Source organism: Notolepis coatsorum (genome assembly GCF_963971535.1).
Source record: "Notolepis coatsorum genome assembly, chromosome: 12".
Lineage (NCBI taxonomy): Eukaryota > Metazoa > Chordata > Actinopteri > Aulopiformes > Paralepididae > Notolepis > Notolepis coatsorum.
The window spans coordinates 56,096,057-56,119,739 of NC_140176.1; the positions used below are offsets into that span (position 1 = coordinate 56,096,057).

Sequence of the window (23,683 nt, forward strand, 5' to 3'; positions counted from 1 at the left end):
TCGGCAGCATAAAATCTAAAAGCAGTCTTTCCGAGTTTATAATTGTAGGTTTGAGGAAGATGTAGTGTAATCCAGTCCTGAGAGCAGGTTTGATTAACTCCTACATTGAAATCTAGTAAAGTAATGTAAGAATGTATGTAAGACTGAGATGGTGACAGAACAGACTAACAAAAGGAATGCGGAAAGATACGGCAAGAGATGGACAGGCATGCAGTGTACCTGTAGAAGTAACCGTCTTTGTCTGTGTTTGGTGAATCTGGTATAACGTCACAGTGACCAATCGCGGCCACTCTTATTGTCTGGGACCAAACACGGCCACGCCCCACTCCCAGCAAAAAGTGGGAATCTCTAGAATGGGTTTGGGGCAGTGAATCCACAGCTAAAGAGATTGGTTTTATCGGGTATCACAGTAGCCAAAAAGCTGATCGCATCACGCTGGTTTCAACCGGAAAAAATGTGCCGTAAAGTTTGGTTTCTTACATATCTCGATGTAATTTACCATGAAATATCTACAGCAAGAATTCTGGGTCTCAATGAATCCAAAATGTCAATGTGGTTAGAAGTGGTGGAGAGAATAAAAGCTAGCTTATAATGGTAGTGTCTGGTTAGGTGCGAGGGATAGTGGAGGTACTTCTCAAGGTGGGGTCCGGGAGGGGGGGGTTCGAGCTGAGCATATGTGTGTAGGTTTTTTTTTTTTAGATAACAGGTATTATGGGTATATCTTATATAAAACGACTAACTAAAAGGTGATCTCATTGGATGTGCCCTGACAATTAATGCTTGTATATCTTATCGTGTGTTGTCATGTTTGTTTATATGTTTGTTTAAAAAATAATAAAAAAATAAAATACAAGAATGGGTTTGGGGCGTCGCTGTATACGGAAGTAGCTCTCAAGGTGACTATTAGACAACACTTTTTTGTTGTCAGTAGATGGCAGCATTGGTTTAAAATTAAAGGCTGAAAATGTTGAACTACAACACTGCATTTCCCAAGAGTGTTAGCACAGGTCACTGGGATGTGTCTATATTCTCCAACGTGATCTGAACAGCGTTAAACGATACTGCGACCTCGGTATAGCGACCAAGAATGGCCAACTAATTATCTTAACAAAAGTGCGCTTGTAGCGTTACATATGTTGTCTAAAGGGGGACATATGGTACAATTTAAGATTCTAATGATAATCGGCATATAAAGGACAACATAAGAGCATCGTTAATTTGTAAGAAACCTCAATGAAAACGGCGCAGGGTGCTATTGTTATGAAAATGTGATAGAATCCTATAAAAATGTGGACGCATTTGGCCTACGTTCCGTTAACCGTTTGTCTCCTAGATTGCAAAGCCGTCTCCATGAGGTCATCAACCAGCACCAGCAGTTGAAGACCTCCAACTCTCAAATGGAGCGCAAAGTTGACCAGTTGACAGAGGAAAATGGAACTCTCTCTGCCAACGTAAACAATCACTAACACGCACTACATTTATTACAGTATGTTCTTCCTGTGTCTCAGGACAGTTCAGTCAGTATTTGTGAACACACCACTCTCCTAAAGCTAGAAATCAGAGAGGGAACCCGGCAATCTGTGATTTCACTGGGATGTAAAATCTGATGCTCCTCCATAGACAATGAATGGGGCTCTGACTTCATGAGGCCATACAATGTTTGAGCTCTTGCACCCAAATGTGTTGGAATGAAAAATGTATTTGCACACCTGGAATATACCTATTCAACAAATAACCAACTGATATTCAATAAATAACTAACTGAAATTTGATGAATAACTAACTGAAATTCAATAATCAACTAACTGAAATTCAATAATTAACTAACTGAAAATGTACCAATAATTAACAGAATTTTGATAAAGAACCAATTGTCTGTCTTAAAATAAATAATTTAATAATTTAGGACCTGCTCCGAGGTCACCATTTGGCACACATGCGAACCATGCATACAATGCGTATCTGCGATTAATCTTCTATACAGCTGTTCATGCTTAGGAGTCTCTTGAGGAACGCTTGTAGAAAAAAAAACTCATACATTTGAGTGTGGATGCTTCTTTTATTCAGTATTGTAAAATTATCACAGAAAAGAATTTGATGCCCTTTAACTGTTTCTGTTGTGTGTCAGATGAGGGAGTTGTGCAGTCAACTCATCCATGCGGAGGCTGAGCTCGGGCGGCTGTGGGAGGCGCAGGCGTCTGCCAGGGAGGAGTGGAGCAGCAGGAGCAGTCTCCTTGAGTCGCAACTCAACCAGGTCACATCACACAAGGTGAGAGTAGAGCCTTCTAGAGTCTCGAACCAGGCCACATCACACAAGGTGAGAGTAGAGTCACAACTCAACCAGGTCACATCACACAAGGTGAGAGTAGAGTCACAACTCAACCAGGTCACATCACACAAGGTGAGAGTAGAGCCTTCTAGAGTCTCGAACCAGGCCACATCACACAAGGTGAGAGTAGAGTCACAACTCAACCAGGTCACATCACACAAGGTGAGAGTAGAGCCTTCTAGAGTCTCGAACCAGGCCACATCACAAGGTGAGAGTAGAGCCTTCTAGACAGTCACAATTCAACCAGGTCACATCACACAAGTTGAGTAGAGTCACAACTCAACCAGGCCACAGTGCATAAGGTGAGAGTAGAGTCACAACTCAACCAGGCCACAGTGCATAAGGTCAGAGCAGAGCCTGCTAACACTCAAAGATGAGGTCGGAGCAAAGCCTATTGACACCCAAATACAAGGTCGGAGCAAACTCCTAAGCCATTTCTAGGGTGATTTATTATTACGATGGGTAAAAACAGTCCCAACATATTGGATCAGTGTACACAGTCTTATCGTATTTTGGTCAATAGTTTGTCTTTTCTTTTGACTGATTTTCTCTTGTCAGGACCTTCTGGCTGGACAGACTGAGATCCTCCAGAGTAAGATCTCCTCTCTGGAGGATGAGCTGAGTAAAGTCGTGACTGAAGACCAAGGAGAGAATATGGGCGCCATTATGCAGGTTGGAAAGAACACAACCTGTACACCCCAACTCCATAAAACATTAGGAAATCTACCTAGATACTTTGTACTCATAAAACATTAGAATACTACCTATATACTATGTACTCATAAAACATTTGAATACTAGATACTATGTACTCATAAAATATTAGAATACTATGTACTAGGGGTGGGACGATACATCGATCCAGATCGATATATCGATCTATTATCAATAATCAAATAGGATCGATGCCACGTAAAAAGATCGATTCATATTGCGATACTCTTATTTTGAAAATCCGGCGACGTCATCGCCCCGCGCCCAGTGTTGTGAAACTCCGTTTAACATCAACAGCACACAGAGCGTCACTAGAGCAAGACTATTGTGCCTATTCTGTGACCCAAAACATGTCCCTGCTGTTTTATTCCGCAACGGGTCCAATGCATCTAACCTGCTTTGCAATCCTTGCCACTCCATTATGCCCACGTCACGTTAAAGATCGAAGATACCGTTACATTAGCGTAAGCTAACAAGCTAACCCAGAGCCATAGGCAGAGAGAAGTGGGGACTGGGAAGGAGGGTGCATTCTCGGGATAGCCCCACTAACAGGATCTGGACGGCTTTTCCAGCCAAAATACAGCTCTGTGACAGTGAATAGGATATTAATAGAGAAAAAAAAGAAAAACAAACCAAAAACAGTGAACAGGAAGTCTATTTGTATTAAAAACAATAGATTGTTTTTCATTTAAATGTCTGGAAGAGCTCAAAAATAAAAATGTCAAATGATATTGCCATTGCCTTTTTTTTGTTTTAAATGTTACTGATTGTGTTAAATGGGCATATAATATCGTCTCATATCGATCGCAGGCACCTGAATCGAATCGTATCGTATCGTGGCAGACTGTGTGATATCGGATAATATCGTATCGTTGTCCAAAGAATCGATATCGTATCGTGATGAAACTGGTGATTCCCACCCCTACTATGTACTCACTCATAAATCAATAGAACATTACCTAGATACTATGTGTGAATAACCCCAAGAATGGTTTATTTTGAGTAATTACCTGCGTAATATTTGTGTTTAGGAATATCCAGAACCTTTTGTTATTTGAATTGATGGAAGCCTGTGTGTATGACTTTAATTTATGTAAATCCATGTCGCTGTGTTGCGAGGCAACAGTGTTTTTATCACTGTCACTTTCTTTTGTTGACAGTTCAGTGTGAGAGAAGGAATACGCAACAAGGTTTAATGGACCCGTATGAGGCCATATCTCTTACGGTGGTTATTTGATTGTTTTAAAAAGGAATGTAATGCGATGTAAAAGGATAAATTAAACTGTGATTGTACCCTACCCGCAACCCTACAGCCAAAGAATTTTCCTTCTCCCAAGTACACCACTCTTATTCTAGAATTGATGATTTTTAAGTATCGTCATCTCAGATCACGCCCCTTTGACCCTAGATATTAGATTTTCCTCTCAAAACGGAACCCCCCCGGCTCTGGAGATTGAATCCCCTCCTATCTGATAAAGTTCTGTGAATTTATTTCAAAATCTATTGATGATTTTCTTGTTACAAATCAGAATGATTCCACCTCCTTTTCCTTACTATGGGAAACATTGAAGGCGTTTCTTAGAGGGCAAACCATCTTACTCGGCTCACTCGAACAAAGTACACAAAGCTAAGCTCCAAGAGCTCACATCTAAGATACTTCAAATAGACTATAACTATTCTTCAAACCCTTCTCCCGAACTTTTTAAACAGCGACTGGTCTTGCAGGTGGAATTTGACCTTATTTCAACTTGATGAAATCACGTAGCACCTACTATGAACATGGAGATCAGGACGTCTACTCGCCCATCAACTCAAAAGGAACGCAGCTTCCCGCTCAATCCCTCAAATTAAAGACTCTTCTGGAAACCTAACCTCTGACCCTGTACACATTAATAAAGATTTTAAATCGTACTACTCTCTTTATAAATAATTTCCTTCAGATGCCTCTCAAATGACTGCTTTCATGGATGGGCTTGAAGCCCCAAAGATGGACCCTGCCTCTGTATTGGACCTGGATGCACCTCTCTCTACGGAGGAGATAGTACATAAAATTTTGACAATGCAGACCAACAAAGCTCCAGGCCCCGATGGGTTTGGTGTTTAATTCTATAGGAAATTCCACAACAAACTTTCCCCACTTCTATTGCCCATGTATGAGGAATCACTTAAGGGTGGTTCTTTACCTCCCACTTTAACCCAAGCATCTATAATCCTGCTTCTGAAAAAGGACAAGGATCCATCCTCCTGTGGTTCATTTAGACCAGGGGTGGGCAACTTTGTATATGGTGAGAGCCGCTAAATTTCCACACTCAATCTGGCGGCTGCATTGTTTATCGGCAGTCCCGCCAGTAGTACCCCATCACTCAAATAGCCCATAATAGTCACAGATGTGATAAATAAGGCATATAAACAATTATAATTTGTTGTAACTTTGTTTTTATTCCATTTCGAACGCATTTAGTAATGCTTAATTTCAACTTTATGAATTTATAAATACAGCTGAATTTGAAAGTATTGCTGTGTAACCCAAATGTATACAAAAATGACAAATTATAATTAAGGCTTCTATTAAAATAAATGTATGAACTTAAAGCCCACTGCTCAACAAACACAAAGCAGCATTCCTGCTGCATTTCACTACAACAGTAAATCAAAAGTGCAATAATAAATGATTTTGTTAAATGTATAAACTTTTATCCTGCTACTAAACAAAACATTCCTGAGTGCTTCATATCCATAACATGCATTTCAGTGTTATCTGAACACTACAAAAGTAAACGAGTAGCCAAGTGCAATACTCATAATGAATTCCTTTTTGTGCAATTCTACATGCCTCCCATTGACCCTTTATCAAACTGGCATGACATTCACCCTCCCCCACAGTGGGTTCTGTCTTTAATGAGACACTTGTGGTCTCTCCTGTTGGTGCACAATAGAAGGAATGTCAACTTCAATGTTTGTGCATGCGATCTGCATCTGATGAAATAACGGTTAATTTGTGTGGCGCGCACGCTTACTTGATGTATAATGCAGTGCCGCATTGGACACTCAACGCCACTCTGCCTTAGAAGCCCGGCGAATCCTGTGTTTTCCTTCATTGTGGGTGCTCCATCGGTAACAACAGCGGACAGTTTATCAAACCCCCCATATTGCTGCACGGCACTTTCAACAGCGTTGAATATGTCCACACTAGGACTGACCCCTATTAGTCGACTAATCGATCGAAAGGAGCCGTAGTCGACTGCCAACCTATTTTTATTTTAATATATATATTTTTAATATTGACCTGGGGCCGAATAGAGTGTCGGTGAGGCGCCACTTGCCCCTCCCTGATTTAGACCCTGGTCTCTCCTCGACGTCGATGTAAAGGTGCTGGCAAAACTACTGGCCTCTCGCTTGGAGGGGGTGCTCCTGGGAATAATATCTGAGGGGCAAACGGGTTTTATTAAGGGCAGACTCTAAAAGCCAGACTGATTCACCTGAAATCATAATCTCCCTCGATGCTGAAAAAGCATTCGACCGGGTTGAATGAGAGTATCTTTTTGCAGTACTGGAAATTTGGTTTCGGGAGACAGGTTTATTGCATAGATTCATCTTTTGTATACTTTTCCTCAGGCTAGCATGTGATAGACTTCAGGGCTCCCTAGACCGACCAGTGGGGGGCACACGTGAGCAACAACCAGGAAGGGGAGGGGGGAATTCAAATAACTACTAAATTGGGATGGGAAAAAAACACAGAAAAACGGGAGGAGAAAAAGTGGATAAGAAAAGAAGAAAACGCTGCTGACCGAAAGAGAATCCCTCACTGAGGAAAACACAAAGGCCTAACCATGTATCACAATGGTGATGTCAGCCAGAGATGGGGAGAAGCATGAACCTTTAAAGGACATCTCCTTGAAATAAATTACATTTTACAGTTTTATTTCTGATTTCTTTTAAACAAATTATTTTGTATTTAATTATTTAGTTATTGCAATTATTATTTAGGCAGTTGAACTGAATGGAAAAAAAAAAAAAACTGGCACTGAACATTGAACTACACTGGCACTGTTTGCAGATGTACTGTTATTAAAGTTAGTTAAAAATATTTTGTATTTTTTTAAATCCAAAGGAAAGAATATAAACAGATTTCATAGGGCCCTAGTTAAGGTGAGTTAATAAATTCACTCTGAAAATCTGCTCCGCTCTGATAAACTGACTCTTTGGTCAGAGCGTCCAGTGTGCACTTTGAGCCCTCAGAATTTCCGAACAACTTGAGTGCGCTCGCTCTGACACTGGTTGTAAATAGTGTGTTGAATGTGCCTCCCTGTATTGTAAATGGTTCATATGCCTGTTGTCACTACTGTATGTATAATTGTAAATAAGTTAATTTATGTGTTGTAAATAAATATTGTTGATATTTATTTATGTGCATTGTTTAATTTCAGCTCTGTGTAGAGAAATGCACTGATACTAACCCCCCCCTGAAAGAAATCCTAGGGTCAACACTGCTACCTATATACTATGTACTCAATCTATAAACAATATAATCCTAGATACTATATACTCAGTCAACTTTTACTATGTTTTGTATTATTTGTACAACTGTCATTAACCTCAGAATATAATTTTCTCCACAAAGAATGAACTAGAGTGTGAGATGGAGGATCTGAGGAGCCAACTGGAGAACACCCTCTCATGCCTGAGGACTGCTCAAGAAGAGGTCAAGACCAAAGAGAACCTGCTTGCTCATTATCAGCAGGACATCAATCAGCAGAAAGAGCTTCTGCAACAACAAATAGTCTCCTCAGACGAGGACGTGACGAGGCTAAAAGAGTCCCTGAGGGAGCGCGAGAACCTCCTCCTCCAGGTGACCGAGAAGATTTCTACCGTCTCCTCCCTGTCTGCCCAGAAAGACCAACAAGTCATCTGTCTCCAAGAGGAAAAAGATGACCTTCTGGCCAAGAACCACCAGGAGAGTCTTCAGCAGAGGGAGGCACTCCAGCAAGAGATGGAGGAGGTGAAGAGGTTGAAGGAGGAGATCCAGGTTCTGAAGAAAAAGCTGCAGGTCCTGGAGAGGCAGAAAGGCACCTTTCGAAGGCTGGAGGTAGCGCTGCAACAGGAGCTGGCCTGTCTGAGGAGCGGACACCTGGAGGAAACGGATAAGCTGACCAGAGGCTTCCAGGAACAGCTCGTGGTTCAAACGGAGGCTGCAGAACACTACAAGACCAAGGTTGGTGTGAACACTCACTATTTATACTGAACACTACACACTTCCTCTATTTAGAAATGTAATTAAACTGAAACAAACTAAGGCTTTATTTATTTCTAATTTATTTTAATAAACCTGCCTTCTGACCGGTTTAGGCTTCCAGGTCTCCATCATGCAGACCTATCTCTCTCTCTGTCATGCACATATTTTAACCCTCTGAGAACCACATTGACCCATTTTTACGGCGAGGTAGCAGGTCAACAGTAGATGCCACAAAGAAGTGGTGACATCGTCTGGGAACTTGCTGATTAACTTGAGATGCAGATCACCACTAATGTTTTTCTAGTCATAAATCTGTATTAAACATTGTATTTTGGTTAGGTGGCGGTGGCCATTCAATGTTTGAGTGTATAAGGGCGTAGAACATTATGATTGAAGTTCACTTCCCATGCTCAATTATGTCTCATAAGTTGTTGCAGCAATTTTTGGGTTGATACAATTTTTACTACTTGATCATTGATAAACATGGTCAAAAGTCCCTCAAATACCACATTAACACTTTGGATGCCAGTGACGCGTTTTGTCGTTAGTTCATGCCGCCAGTTGAGTGCCGGAAAAGCTATATAGCGTTTGTTTGTCTTTTTTTTATTGGCGATTCATCAATCGAGCCTCGCGCTAGTGTTGCAGAGTCTCTCTGAGCTCAATTGGGAAGATACCGCCCCCTATCGTCTCTCCCTGTGTAACTGCACCCCATTCGTTTAGACTGATGAAGGGGGGGGGCAGTTTCCTCTTAACTTTTCCGTCAAGCCAACTGAAGAGACCCAAGTTGATTGCCGGCCCTCAGAACAGTGTGGATTATGTATTTCCAGCACCCAACGCTGAATCAATAAACGCGATCGATATTTGGAATGGCGATCAGGAATTGGAATAATCTTTTGATCTGATCTGAGATAAGGAATCTATTTTACCAGTCTTGGGGTAATCGGAGCTTTTTTTTACAGATATATCAACGTGTCCCATATGTGTGTGTGTGCTCGCTGATCAGGAAATGAGAGAATATACTTTTCAGATCGCTTCTATAGCGTGCATAAGTTAATTTGAAAACTATTCATAAATAGGCCGAAAAATTACAACGTTTGTGTATGCCAGAATATTCCAATAAATGCAGTTTATCACGGAATCTATATATTTTCCTGAAAAACGAGGGCTTTTCAAAATGCTATTGAACAGATTAAAAAATAAAAATCAGTTTAGACAATGTTGACTGCAAACAAGTCATTGATAAGCGACTGGCAGATTAGACACATAGCCATAATTTAAGACGGAGATTATGCGTTCACAACACTATCATTGAATTGGGTGCTGGCATTTAACCACGTTTTACCATGTTCACCAGTGGTAAAGTGTTAAGACACGGAGACCTTGAGGAACACCATAGAAAATCTATTCTGTGATTTGGTATGTCAAAACTTTGACGTTTGGAGATTTCTGTAAAAATTGCATTTTTCTGTTCTGGAAATTGCCCACAACTTTCATTTAAGTGAAAGTCATTTGAGCTCAGTCCTGTTTTTCTGTCACACTGATAGATGGAGAAGGCATACCAACACTACAACACCAAGAAGCGGGTCTTCCAGGACAGCCAGGATCAGGTCACTGAGCTACAGCGCTCCCTAGAGGTGAAGCAGCATGAGATCAAGGCTGTCACCACGGAGAACACACTGCTGCAGCTAGATCTGGAGAAGGCCCACACCAATGAGAACACCCTCCTGGCCAAAGTAGCCAGTCTACAGGCACAGGTTGGTCTGTCTGGCTGGACCGTATACTGGATACATTTTGGGGGGTGGGGTAGTTATAACTTATGGAAAGTCGGTGTTTCCCACATGATTTTCAGAGACTATGGGGGGTGAACCTCCGACCCTCTAGGTTAAATGAAGTTAAATGAATCAATCTGGTACTTTGAGAGCAAAATAAAGAGGCTGACTAGTGCTTCCCAATCCTCCTCGAAGCACCCCAGCCATTCAATGTATTTGTTAACCTGTTAAGCCTCCCCCTATAGGGGGACCCTGCTTTTCTTTATCATAAATCGATCAATGGACTGTATTGGATCCCCAATTATCATATCATGGGGTCTCATTGGAAAGCCACACTCATTGGCTACAACCTTGTGCAAAGATTTTTGAGATCACCAAATGATTGACTGAGCTAGAGCCCCGGGAGTCGGGGTGGTAATGTGTACTTTGGGGCACGCCTCGCATATCTTGATGTAACTCGAGAACCGCTGAACGGATTTTGTCACCTGAAAGGGCAATCGACAGGCAACACATAGGGCTTTAATTCTATCTATATATTGTATTAAAAGAAATGCACACCGAGCCACTAGAGGTCGGCAAAGAATCGTCCACATGTCGGCCCTTGGATGTTAAGAGGTCAATGTTTAAAATAAAAAATTGTAGCCAAGAGTAAAGACCATAACCCTATCAAAAACAGTAGTCAAAGTGTATATTTTCATTTTTACCGATGTTTTATTGGAAATACAAATTTATCTGAAAATGCTAATTATCGTAAAAACCGCAAGAAATGCCTAAATCCAGATTCAACCCTGCAATTGGAAAGGGGAGCATTTTCCCTATCCATAGATGTATGATTTGGTCATAAGGTCAAGTTCAAGGTCAAATATGAATTTATAATTAAAGTCTATTATCATTAATTACTGTATCTACAAATCTTTCTGTTTAATCATCTTCCCGTGGTTCATTTGCTTAGATTTTTTTGTACACATGATCTCAATAAGGTGGTGAATGAGCTCAGTGAGCATTTTCTCCCTGTATCAATTTTTGATAATCATCAAAATCATAAATCATAATTAATAATCATTTATTCATTACAATTTAGACACAATATGTCTGACACTGGAAATGCATACCCCCAGGTCCCTAGATGTTCCTAGATACCAAGAATATGCAAATTGACATTGCAGAAGTGGAGCAATCTTCCATTTACTTAGGCATGTACCTTTAGGCAAACGGTCTACAGATTAACAGGTTCCACCACCAGCACACCTCATTCAACTTAACTAGCCCTTTAGTTGAATCAAGGTGTGCTGGTGGTGGAATTTAAAAAATGCATGGAAAGGCTGGGGTGTCTCGATCCGTAATCCGTATCCGTAATCCGCAATGATTTTCATTCGAAGCTTAGCTCACCTGGCAGCCCTGCGGTCCGTTGGTGACAAGTTCGAATCCCCTTTTTTTTTTTTTTTTTTTTAAACTGGTATTCTTTCGCCGGTTAAGGTTAGGCATGGTTAAGGTTAAGGTTAGGCATTGTTTCGGAGTTGGTTAAGGTTAGCGTTTGTCTTAGAGAATGGCAATAGACAGCCTATTTCCGCACTGCCGCTCTCTCGCGCTGCCGCGGTCACATGGTCACATTGTCACATTCTTGCACTCCTCCGCTGTTAATAAGCAACACGCGGCCAGGACAGTGTTTCTAGTTGTATTCTAAAATTATATTCTATTGTATTCTAAAATGTGACTATATGGTTTTATATTAACTTAATAAATAAACAAACGAAAAATCTACTTATTTCAACGAACATTTCAAACTAAATAACAGATTATGCACAAAAAGCTGAAAACAACCGAAGCAACCATAGTATTTTAATGAGGCTATTATTATTATTATCATTATTTTGCAACAAGTTAGCCCTCTCATAAATAGCACATATAAATGAATAACTAACTTGAACTAACTTAATAGGATTGAAGTGATATTTGGCTAAAAAAATCGGTCGCCTGGCCTAATTAAAAAAAAAAGCCTGACGATGTGCATTGGGCCGCGGCTCTCTGACGCCTTATTTTCTGGGTCCCGGCCTGAAAAGTTTGGGAACCCCTGGACTAGAGCATACATTTGAGCTATCAAAAAATGAAGCAAAAGTAGTTACCTGTGTTGAACTGGTTTATTTTTTTTTTGAAAATAAAAAAATATAGGAGATTACTATTACGACTACTACCACTGCCAATACTACTGATGCATCCCTATTGGCAAACTTTATATTTAAAAAAGAAATGTCTAGGTAATTAATGGGAAACCCTGAAAGTACAATGGGCCTCCTTTATAGAACAGAGTGTATACTATGCACAGATATGATCTTAAATTTGGTTTCATTCACAAATCTTATTTTGGATTAGTTTGTTGGTATGGTCAATATTTGAGTGGTACAGTTTTAAGCTCATCCTAGGGCTGGGCGATATGGCCAAAAACCATATCACGATAACTATATGATAATTATCGATATTGTTATAAGTATAAAAAAAAATATATATATATACCGTACTATAAGCCACGGCTTTTTTCGACCCTGCGGCTTATATAACGGTGCGGCTTATATGTCGACAAATCGAAATATTGCTTTTTTTACTGCATTGAAATGTTATTTATCTGTTCCCTTATTTGCTAAACTTAATACAACTTGTAAATGAGTTAATGTTATTTGTCCGACAGTATTGTGTCCCAATGGGAGTCATTCTCTGTAGAGGTGGGAACTTAAAGCTCAATATAAGAACGGCCATGCACCACCACCCACAGAATCGAGAGAGCAATCAATCTGTCAATCCTTTCCGTGTCTGGGCCGGGTGAGGTTTCCCGTGTTGAGTCAAATTAAGCCGCAGGCTCCACTCCTTACATATGGTAATTAAACATTAAAACGCATGCGGCTTATAGTCCAGTGCGGCTTATATATGTACGCATCATTCAATTTAGCTGCTGCGGCTTATAGTCGGGTGCGGCTTATAGTCCAGTGCGGCTTATATATGTACACATCATTCAATTTAGCTGCTGCGGCTTATAGTCAGGTGCGGCTTATAGTGCGAAAAGTACGGTATATATATATTTTCTTTTTAAACGGATGCATGTTTATTTTGCAGCAATTCTTTGTAGTTGCTGCCATCTTTAGTGTTACAGCCCCTCACACTCCAGTTCTCAGGCTGCAGCTGGTTTGAAAGCTAAAGTAAACTGGCTTCTCTGCTGGCTGTGGCTCCAGGGGAGTTGGAATAGTTCTGGCTCTGCTAGTTTCTTTTCTATCTTTTGGTGGAAAACCACCGCTTATGTGCACCGTGACTGGAGACTATCTCTGCTAGCACACATAGTAGGGCTGGGCGATATGGCCTCTAAATGATATCGCGATATTTTTTGGCCATATCACGATACACTATATATATCGTGATATTTTGACATTTCCTCTAAAGCACTTAAAAATGCTTGATGCATGCAGTCACGCCAATAATAAGTCCCTGCAACATATGTTTGCATTATTAAACCATGAAGATGCTTTAAAAAATTATTTAATGAAAATGTACTAAGAGTAGTCTACTGACACACTAAAAAAAATGTATTTACATCTAAGACTATTTATATAAAAACTCTTGGGTGCCTTTTTTGCACAGTACTGTGTTTGAAATCTGTCTAATGAAATTACAATTGCATGTCATTTAAGGTCCGCGCTGGTAATGTGTCTATAATGAAATGAGAGGACAGCTCTGCGCTAAAGCAAGTCTCATCTCAGCCGCAACGTGACAACATATACTCTTATGTTCACGATATAGTAATTTACTACATTTCATGTAGAACAAGCCGCGATACAGCGAGTATACTCGATATATCGCCCAGCCCTACGGTCTAGCTAAGTTTCACTTCTAGAGTAGATTTAACTTCACATGAAGCAGAGAAAGAAGACTAGTGCTGAAAATATACACATTGACTGCTGTTTTGACAGGGTTAGGGTCTTTACTCTTGGTTAATGTTGCATTTCTTTTTTGAATGTAGCCATCTGTATTGATTGATAAATAAATCTTGTACCGATCGCTCGGGCTTAAGAGGTTAATACAAAGAATTGTATAAATAATTTTTGATGTTGGGCAGCTAAGTGGCGCAGTGGGCAAGGCGCTCGCCACTAATGCAGGAGATGCTGGGTTCGAGCCCAGCTCTCGGCATTACTAATACGTTCATACTAATACAATTGGCAGTATTAGGGGGTGGGAAGCTGGTGGGTGGGTATCGGACGTTGTGGACAGCGACTCCTACAGCTCGGTTGGTGCGCCTGCACAGCAGAATCAGGAAGCGACAGGGGCGACGTGTCCCCTCGCCACAGATCGTGCTGTGCAGGTGAAAAGATGCGATGGCTGCCTCCGAAATTGGGGATGGGAGAAAAATGGGGAGGAAAAGGTAGATAAAATATCAGGAAAGGTAATGTAATATTAGATGACAGAGCGTGGTATCGTGATACTTAGGCTGGTATTGTGACAACTACTCTTAATATCTGTCTCACGTAGCTGGCTCGGGTCAAACAGCCCGCGATCAGCCAGGATGACAGTCTGGATCCGAGCTGCCTGGATGATTCTCTCGACGAGGTGCCTCGCTCTAAATATCCCAACACCACAATGTAAGTCACCTCACTCAACACCACAATGTAAGTCACCTGACTCAATATCTCAACACTACAGTGTACTTCCCCATTGGCTTAAAATAGCATTGCTAACAAATGCTAAAAGGTGGCTGCTACCAATTTCTCAAACGGCAATTTATATCTTCTGAAAGGATTGTAGACTAATTTTGTCTAATGCTGTTCTTCTGTGCAGGAGGCCGTCAGGCCCAGAGGACTGCAGCACACCGTCGGTTCATAGTTCGGAGCGCCTGGCAACCAAATGGCAAGTTGTCACAAGTGGTCACGAGTCTCTGGACTCCCTGTACTTCACACCATTGAATAGCAGACAGGTCAAAAGGTCAGTTACACTAACATTACCATCATACAGAATTCCTATTCCTTACATTATTACAACATGCTACAATGTTGTTTCTCCATCAGGGGACCAGGGCTACCATCCACATGCCAGACTAAACACATGCTAGCTTGTTTTTAACTCCTGTGTGCTCCTGCATTTCAATGGCTACAACAACTTTCAATTCTCATGGAGAGTATTTTTCCACCTCTTTTCAACATCAACGCCAGTATAAATGGTGTTTAGTGAGGTAGGCTGAAGTTAGTGTGACTGGTGTTAGTGAGGTAGGCTGAGATCAGTGTGAATGGTTAGTCAGGTAAGCTGATATCTATTCAAACTAGGGATGCTCGATATTAGCTGGAATAAAATGGAGTAATTTCAGGTAATTAACATTACATATCTCTTGTTGTGGAATTAATACTTGACAATAAATCAAATCAATCAAATTGAAAACCGATACCGATATTTTCCGATATCACATTTTAATATCGGTAGGCTGATAATATCGGACATCCCTAATTCAAACTTATGACCACATGCATCTAAGCCCGGAGCCCTAAGTAAATGGAAGATTGCGCCACTTCTACAAGGTCCATTTGCATGTTCTTGGTATCTATGTACCTCAGTGAATGTATTCCCAGTGTCAGAAATATTGTGTCTATTACTAGGCTTGCTTAAATTGTGATGAAACAAAGGAGAATATGAATTATGACTGACGGTGAATAACACCATGCAGTACAACAATACACTCTCACACTTTATAATTTGTCTGCACTGTTCTTCCTGAAGTCAAAGATGAGTTCCTTGGTTTTTGTAGTGTTCAGTGCTAGGTTATTCTCCAACACAACAATGTTAGTTTCAGGACCTCATCTCTGTATGCAGACTCATCCCCCCCCCCTGCAATAAGTCCAACCACCGTCATGTCGTCAGCAAATGAATGTTCTCCGGGTGGGCTGGACTAGTCATGGGTGTAGAGGGAGTACAGCAAGGGGCTCAGCACACAGCCCTGGGGAGAGCCGGTGCTGAGTGTGCGGGAGGAGGAGAGGTGGGGGCCGAGTTTCACTGTCTGGGGTGCCTAAATATTAAAGGCAACCAACTTGTGTCTAGCCACGCCCAACTTGCGTCTAGCCGCGGAGCTCTGTCGCGGCAGCATAATGTAGCAGTAATCCCCCTTTAACATCGACAACTAGCTCAACTGGTAGTGCTGCCTTGCTGTGGATCCTGCGGTCCGTTGGTGACAAGTTCGATTCCCTTCAATTTTTTTTTTAACGTGCATTCTTTCGCCGGTTAAGTTTAGGCATGTTAACTTTAAGCATTGTTTCGGAGTTGGTTAAGGTTAGGCATTGTTTCGGAGTTGGTTAAGGTTAGAAGGGTTAAGTTTAGGCGCTGTTAAGGAGCTGGTTAGAGTTTGTCTTATAGAATGGCAATAGACAGCCTATTTCCGCGCTGCAGCTCTCTCGCGCTGCAGTGTTCACATGGGCGTAGTGGCCAATCAGAGAAACGCTAAACACAAGTTGGTTGCCTAAAATATTCACGCGTCTGGGGTCGGTTGGTCAGAAAGTAACGTGTATGAAAGTAACATAAAGCCATTATTTATAATTACAGAAGAGGGCAGCAAGAATAGTTCACAAAGTAGATTCAAGAGAACATACCAATTATTTATTTAATCCAGACTATTGAAACTATTGTATTGAAATACAGACTTTATTAGTTTTGATTCCCTGTCCAGATGACAGCGTAAGGAAATGTTTCTATTACATTTTAAGCACCAATTTGCATGAACCACCTTTAAACAAAGGTGCACCTCAGTTATAGGTATCAAACTATGGAAGTCAGGTGGCGTAGCAGAGATTGCGCTCGTCACCAATTCTAGAGGCTGTGGTCTCGACTTGCGGAGTCAGCATAGCTTGGGCTGATCGCTATACTAACCCGTTTGGCTGGGTTAGGGGGAGGGCAAGTCATGGGTGGGAATCTGGTGTTGTGGACAGCGACGCCTACAGGTCAGGTCTGGGCGCTTGCTCAGCGGAGGCAGGACTTGACGAAGGCAGTGTGACCTCCCACGCGTTACACTTCACCAATGAGAGTCCTCGCTGCCAGGTGAAAAAAGTCACTGGCTTCAGGATTCCCTTGTACCGACCAGTCGGAGAACATGCGCACAACAACCAGGTAGGCGAGGGGGGGAATTGGCACAACGACTAAATTGGGATGGGGAGAGAACAGAGAGAAATCGGAGAAAGAAATTAGAAAGAAAAAAAGAAATTAAAGAAAAGATGAATAGACAGTATAGCACAGTTTATATAGCAGCGTAACATAGAATAATAATATATTAAAATATTTTATAGTAGTGTAGTATGATTTAGTTATATTATAATAAAAATGTATAGATGCTTGTGTATAAATGAATGAACCTAAATATGTAGTTTGACAGATACACAAAATGGGTTTAATTTAGTTGTGGTGTTTCCATTTTTGCAAAATGGGTATGCACATTCTGTTTGATTTGGTGGACATTGCAATAAGTCCACCTTGTGTAGGGGCAGGTGCATATAAGAATTTTTCTTCCTGTGCCTTTCGGCCATGGAATTTGGTGGATCATATTATGTACTGTTGGACTGTGGTGATGAATGTGTTAAATCTAAAATGGCGGAAAATCCAATATGGCGGACTTTATGGGTCCTTGAGGAAAATCTGTAGAGGGCATAGAGATGGATGTCTGCATCAAGTTGTGTAAATCGGACTCACTGTGTAGGATTTCTGATCTTTTAAAGTTGACCTTTAATTATAGCGCCCCCCCCTTTTTTTTAATTATTTTCCCCCTGCTTTTTTCTGTTTTTCTCCCCATCCCAATGTTAGTCGTTATGCCAATTCCCAATCCCCTTGCTGGTCGTTGCGCACCTACCCCCTACAGTCGGTCAGGCAGAGTGGAGGCTATCACATCACATGCTAACACATGTATAGCCAATCAACTGCTTCTTTTCACCTGGCAGCGCGGACTCTCACTGGGGGAGTGTAACGATCACACTACCTCCCCCAGGTCTTTCCCTCGCTGTGCCCTGACCGAACTGTAGGAGTCTCTGTTTACAACGACCAGGACCCACCCTCTAACACTGCCAATTGTGTTAGTACGGACAGTCGGTCAACCCGGAAGCACCACAGCTGGATTCGATCTCACCGTCTCTGTGGTGGTGGGCAGACGCTTAGTCCGCTGCGCCACTCTGCCGTCCTATAGTGCCCCCTTTTGACCAATTGGTCCAAAAACCATGGTCATTTGCACAACTTCAATGGGTCAAAGTTCATGTTCATGTTTACCATTTCACGGGAATTTGCTAAACCAATGCTGAAGATAATTATTCACACAAACGATAGGGTTTCTGCACTTTGAAGTTGAAACCCTAATAAACGGTTCTTGTTGTTGGTAGGTTTTTGTTTACCTGCATGGTTCAAGGAGGTTCTCCAGCTTCTGTATTTTGGTTGTCTACAGTCCACAGCAATCCAGCGAGCCAGTGTTTTTTACTTTGTTAGACGTGGTCTGACTCATCTTGGCTCTGAACCCCATCATCTGGTCTAGTGTGGGTTGGCGATGGGGCTGCACGATTTGGGGAAATAATCGAATTGTGATTTTTCTAACGGATATTGCGATTAAATTTGCAATTATTATTTTTAAGCAGCCCCACGGAGGTTTATTGGCCTACGTGGTGGGTCTGTTCGGGACAATCTAAAACCCCTTACCTCCCTCTCCCAAACCGATCTTGTATCTCAATGGGACTTCCTGGTTAAATAAATGTAAAAAAAAAATCTATTTGCTAATTGCAGCATTCCAAAATCCCGGTTTCGATTTAAAAACTATTAATTGTGCAGCCCTAGTTGGCGACCCTGCTTGCTCGTACTAGGGCTAACGTTAGCCTAGCCAGCATTAGCTCTAGCATCCACGTTAGCTGCAGCATGCTTAGCATTGCAGTGATACCGTAGGCTTGAAATGCTCTGGTGATATGCAAAGTCTTTGCAAACTTCAATTTTTTTTAATATATATACTAAATCTCCCTTCAACGGGCCAAGCAATGCAGTCAACTTTCCCCATGTAGCCTACAACTGTCTGACGTCACCCAATGCACGCTGTACAACTGTATAAACGGTATCCAACTCGTCCACTGAGAAACGTTTTATAAACAAAGTGCTATAAAATGCGTAATATTTTTTTTCTGTAGTTAATTCATCGAAATTAACGCTGTAATGTCCCAGCCCTAATTGGGACCTGTAATTATATTATGGATTTACCCTGACCACCGTGGCAGATCTTTCACGTGAATGCCATAACTCTGATAGCTTTCATTCTAATCTTGTCAAATTTGCGGTGCACATTCATGACCCTTGTAGTATTTTTACTCTCAAATGTCAGTATTGACATTGGCCCCAGAAATCCATTATCGGTCAGGCTCTAAATCCTCTTTTTTTTAAATTCACTTTTTCTCCCATTTTCTATATTTTCTCCCATCCCAATTTCGTATCATCCAATTCAACCCTCCCCTGTCACGGAACGCTGTTTCTTGCCTCCCACAAGCCGGCTGCAATGTGGACTAAGTCATGCATAGCACAAGTCCCCTCCGGTACTTGAGGTAACGGCAGTCTCATCTTTTCACCTGCGCAGCTCAATCTCTCAGTGGCGAGGAGTAACGCGTGGGAGGCTCACGCTGCCCCCGACACTTCCTGATTCTACTGCGCAGGCGCACCAACCGACCTGTAGGAGTCGCTGTCCACAACGCCCGATCCCCACCCATCAGTTTCCCACCCCCTAATACGGCCAATGTGTATTAGTACGGACGACCAGCTAAACTGAAAGCAAATGTGGAGCGCTGGGCTTGAACTGACAAGCCCAGCGTCTCCAGCATTTCGTGGCGAGCGCCTTGCCCACTACGCCACGTAGCCGCCCGGTCAGGCTCTAAATCCTTTGCCTCAGTCTTCATGTTCATTATTTACTCATGTTCATTATTTACTCTTCCAATATATATATTCTATCATTTGTTTCTATATATTTACTATTTCCATATACTTTATACAATTATACTGATTTACTCATTCAATATACAGTACTCTATACTTTTGCTTTCAATATACTTTCCATTATGTATTTGTATTATATAATTCTACATTTACTTGGGTGTTTCCATTATATTAGATGGAATTATATTTTTTTTCTTAACCCCATCCATCCATCCTTGTGTGTTTGTTATATTTGTCTGCCGTTTGTCTCACTACCTCTTAGTAAAGCCACTGAGTTCTAGAAAATAATGTATTATTGTTATGGTCAGTACCTGTATATTGAGTTGGTGTTATTGCTCCTCCTCCAGGTCCAGGGCCGGTCGTCACATGGAGAGTCTGACCTCTACAGCAGCTGATCTGTGTCTGGACTCCGCCAAGAGGCCTCTGCCCTCCTCCACCAAGAGACGCAGGACCACTCAGGTTATCAACATCACCATGACACAGGTGGAGGGCATATGCACGCACACACCGGGTTTGTCACCTGCACTAGCACAGACACACACACATTAGGTGATAATCTGTAGAGGCTACATGATTGTTGAGGCTACATGATTGTTGGTAATGTAACATTGGGTGACTAAAGTCTGCAGAGGCTACAGGATTGTGAGATGTTAAATGACTGGTGATCTGTCTGCAGAAAACTCCAGGGCTCAACGAGACTGACGACACGTTCTACAGCCTGCCGTCGGCCCGCTCTCAGCCAAACCTCTCCTCCACACACGCCTCACGCCCCATCTCAATGGAGCCGCTTGACCCGCCCGCCGACATGGCCACTGGCGGCAGTAGCGGCCAACTTGGCAATCTCCCAGGATACAGGAGAAGCACTGCCCATCCGCTTCCTCCACGCAGTGAGTAATCAGTCTATTCTTCAGTGATCCATTATAGTTACTGAAACTCTGTCCGTCTTACAGTGATTCTTCATAGTTACTGAAACTCTGTCCGTCTTACAGTGATTCTTCATAGTTACTGAAACTGTCTGTAGTATTAGGAGTAGTAGTCGTTTTATTCAGTCATCTCATACAATATGCACAATCATTTTACAATATTTGATTTTACAGTGACTGAAAAGGTACAGACTGAGGCATGCCTGTCCTACCGTAATTCCTCTAATAGTAACCGGGTCTCAAATACAAGCCGGGTCTCTATTAATGGCCGGGTGCGCTCTTGAGCTAAGCAATTATAAGCCGGCCTCCTAATACAAGCCGGGTTACTAATATACTGAGCTGCATACTGAGCTAGTTACTTGATTTCACTTTGAAAACGTTGAAATGACCAGTGACCACCTGTAATTGCACTGTTTACTATTTCATACAGTACTTGGTTTCAATAAATGAACCCAGTACATTTTACTGGGTTCAAACCGACACAAAATGTTGATTTATTCATTATGATCCGTTTGAAAATTTGAAATATAGGCCTCCCTCTTATACAGGCCTCCTCCTAATACAAGCCTGGTACCCGCTACAGTTGAAACAAATACAAGCCGGGGTTACTATTAGAGGAATTACGGTATATTATTATTTTTTAAACTTAAATTTTTATTGAACACTTATAGACATACAACACAACATATACAATAACATCAATAACACAACAGTACAATGATGTAGGCCCCTTGAACTCGGCTGCGCTCATCTTCCCAGACCCCCGCAAGAGGAACCTCCCACCCTCCCCCCCCCCCCCCCCCCCCCCCAGAAACCGGGCTCCCCTGCATCCCAGGTCTGTCCCACACGGGGTCCAGCACTCAGCGACACAGGCATCTTTAATCTGATTGGGCCCGACCCAGTAGAGGGGCGAGGGGCAATACTCTCCCCCCCCCCCCCACCGAGCCAAGCCCGCTACCTCCCATGCCACCAAGCCCCCCACCCCACGCACAAACAACCCACGGGATCCCACTCTCCCGGGTCAAACCGCCTAAACGCTGACCCCCACCCCCCTGAGCTGAGCCCATTGGCGCCCCCCATATCTTAGGCCGCTGCGCCCGTAGCCGGGCCCCCATCGACACGGGTCCCTTGAATCAATTGGGCCAGGCCCAGTAGAGGAAAGGATAGGGGACTCCCTGTCCTATATTCTTAACAGAATTAAGACTCTAACGGTATTCTAAAAGAAATTAATAAACGATTTAAAAATTGCTTTACAAACCAAAAGCGAATGACTCATTCTTAACTTTATATCGTCATTGTTCCACAAGTTAACCCCAATAATAGAAATACACCCCCTTTTAATCCCTTTCTTAGCTTTTTGAACAGTAAATTTACAAATATTCAATACAAATATATGTATTGAGAAAAAAAAATCACCCCGTCCGGGAGTAACTTTGCTTTAGCTCTGTACATTATTTGCATAATTTTATAATGAACCAAATAATTAAATTTCATAACATGAGACTTTATAAACAATGGATTTGTGTGATCATAGTAACCAGCCTTAATGTTCAGAATGGCCCCCTTTTGCAGTAAGACTATTGGATTTACACTCTTTTAAAAAAAAAAGTTGACCCCATACTTCCACACAGTAAGATATGATAGGAAGTATAAGTGAGCAGTAAATGATGTACAAGGCTTTATAGTTTAATATATCCTTACATTTATACAATATTGCTACTGACTTAGATATTTTCCCTTTAATATAGTTAACATGTTTCACGTTAATGTAATTTGATTTATTATTTAACCTTGTGTAACATTATATAACATTAGAATGTAGTATGTAACAGTGACAACTTGTGTGTTCCAGGTAGTGGTACCTTCTGTGTGGGGACAGAGAATGAACCTGACCTACTGGGTGACGATTGGGTGAGGATCGCTCAACTACAGGCCAGGAACCAGGCCTGCCTGCCTCACCTGAAGAGCAGCTACCCCCTGGAATCTAGGGTCAGAGGTCACACACAGACGGTTCATTTAACCCCTGGAGTCTAGGGTCAGAGTTCACCCACACTAAACACGTCTTTCTTTCTCTCCCTCCAGCCCAGCCTTTGTCCAGATTTCATCATCACAGACGAAGACCTGCGTCTGGGTGATCCATCAGAGACCATCCGCCGAGCGTCTCTGATGCCCGACTCCCTGACCGGCCACCGTTCGTCTTATATGCCTGGGCATACTGCTGGCCCTGCCTCCCGCGGCCACTCCCTGATGCCCGAAACCAGCGCCGCTTTCTCTCAGCAGCTTTCTCTCAGGCCCAAAGGGCAGACCTCCTCCGCCCTCCTGAGGCCCTCCCCTCAGGTTAGTTCAGTTACTAGTCCTACATGTTGGTTTAGTTACTAGTCCTACATGTTGCTTTAGTTAATAGACGGATGTATCTCTCTTTCTCTCTCTATCTCAGACCAAGGCTAGCTTCCCCAGGCCTCTGACACCAAAGAGGAACACACGGAAACCTCTCAGTCCGGTGAGACACACAAATACACATGCCCAAACATACACAAAGACAAATGCACGTACGCACACATGTGACATGCTTCATCAAAATACGTCTGTCTCAACAGCACAATTCTAAATAAACGTGGATTTATGTCAACATATAGATTTTGGGGTTGGGGGTTTTGTTTGATTTTGAATAAACAAAGTCTTAGCTTTCAAAATATCAAACTCTTTTCGCCAGATTCTGATTAATACAATCGGATACTACAGGTGTCCCTGAAACAAAACC

At 42.1% G+C, this 23,683-nt stretch overlaps 1 protein-coding gene across 3 annotated transcripts in view; it reads left to right on the forward strand.

Moving 5' to 3' along the window:
- The window catches only part of LOC311238170 (uncharacterized protein), a 41,926-nt gene that overhangs the window by 12,869 nt on the left and 5,374 nt on the right, over nt 1-23,683 (forward strand). For 2 of the 3 annotated variants that reach the window (XM_084326183.1, XM_084326184.1), the window contains exons 11-22: nt 1,334-1,451; nt 2,129-2,269; nt 2,888-3,001; nt 7,665-8,255; nt 9,821-10,030; nt 14,555-14,664; nt 14,861-15,004; nt 20,347-20,482; nt 20,676-20,886; nt 22,775-22,911; nt 23,005-23,259; nt 23,360-23,422. In XM_084326183.1, coding sequence (XP_084182309.1) covers nt 1,334-1,451; nt 2,129-2,269; nt 2,888-3,001; nt 7,665-8,255; nt 9,821-10,030; nt 14,555-14,664; nt 14,861-15,004; nt 20,347-20,482; nt 20,676-20,886; nt 22,775-22,911; nt 23,005-23,259; nt 23,360-23,422 — 2,230 coding nt within the window. The remainder of the gene's footprint in view (nt 1-1,333; nt 1,452-2,128; nt 2,270-2,887; nt 3,002-7,664; nt 8,256-9,820; nt 10,031-14,554; nt 14,665-14,860; nt 15,005-20,346; nt 20,483-20,675; nt 20,887-22,774; nt 22,912-23,004; nt 23,260-23,359; nt 23,423-23,683) is intronic. The other variant, XM_084326185.1, reaches the window with a different exon arrangement.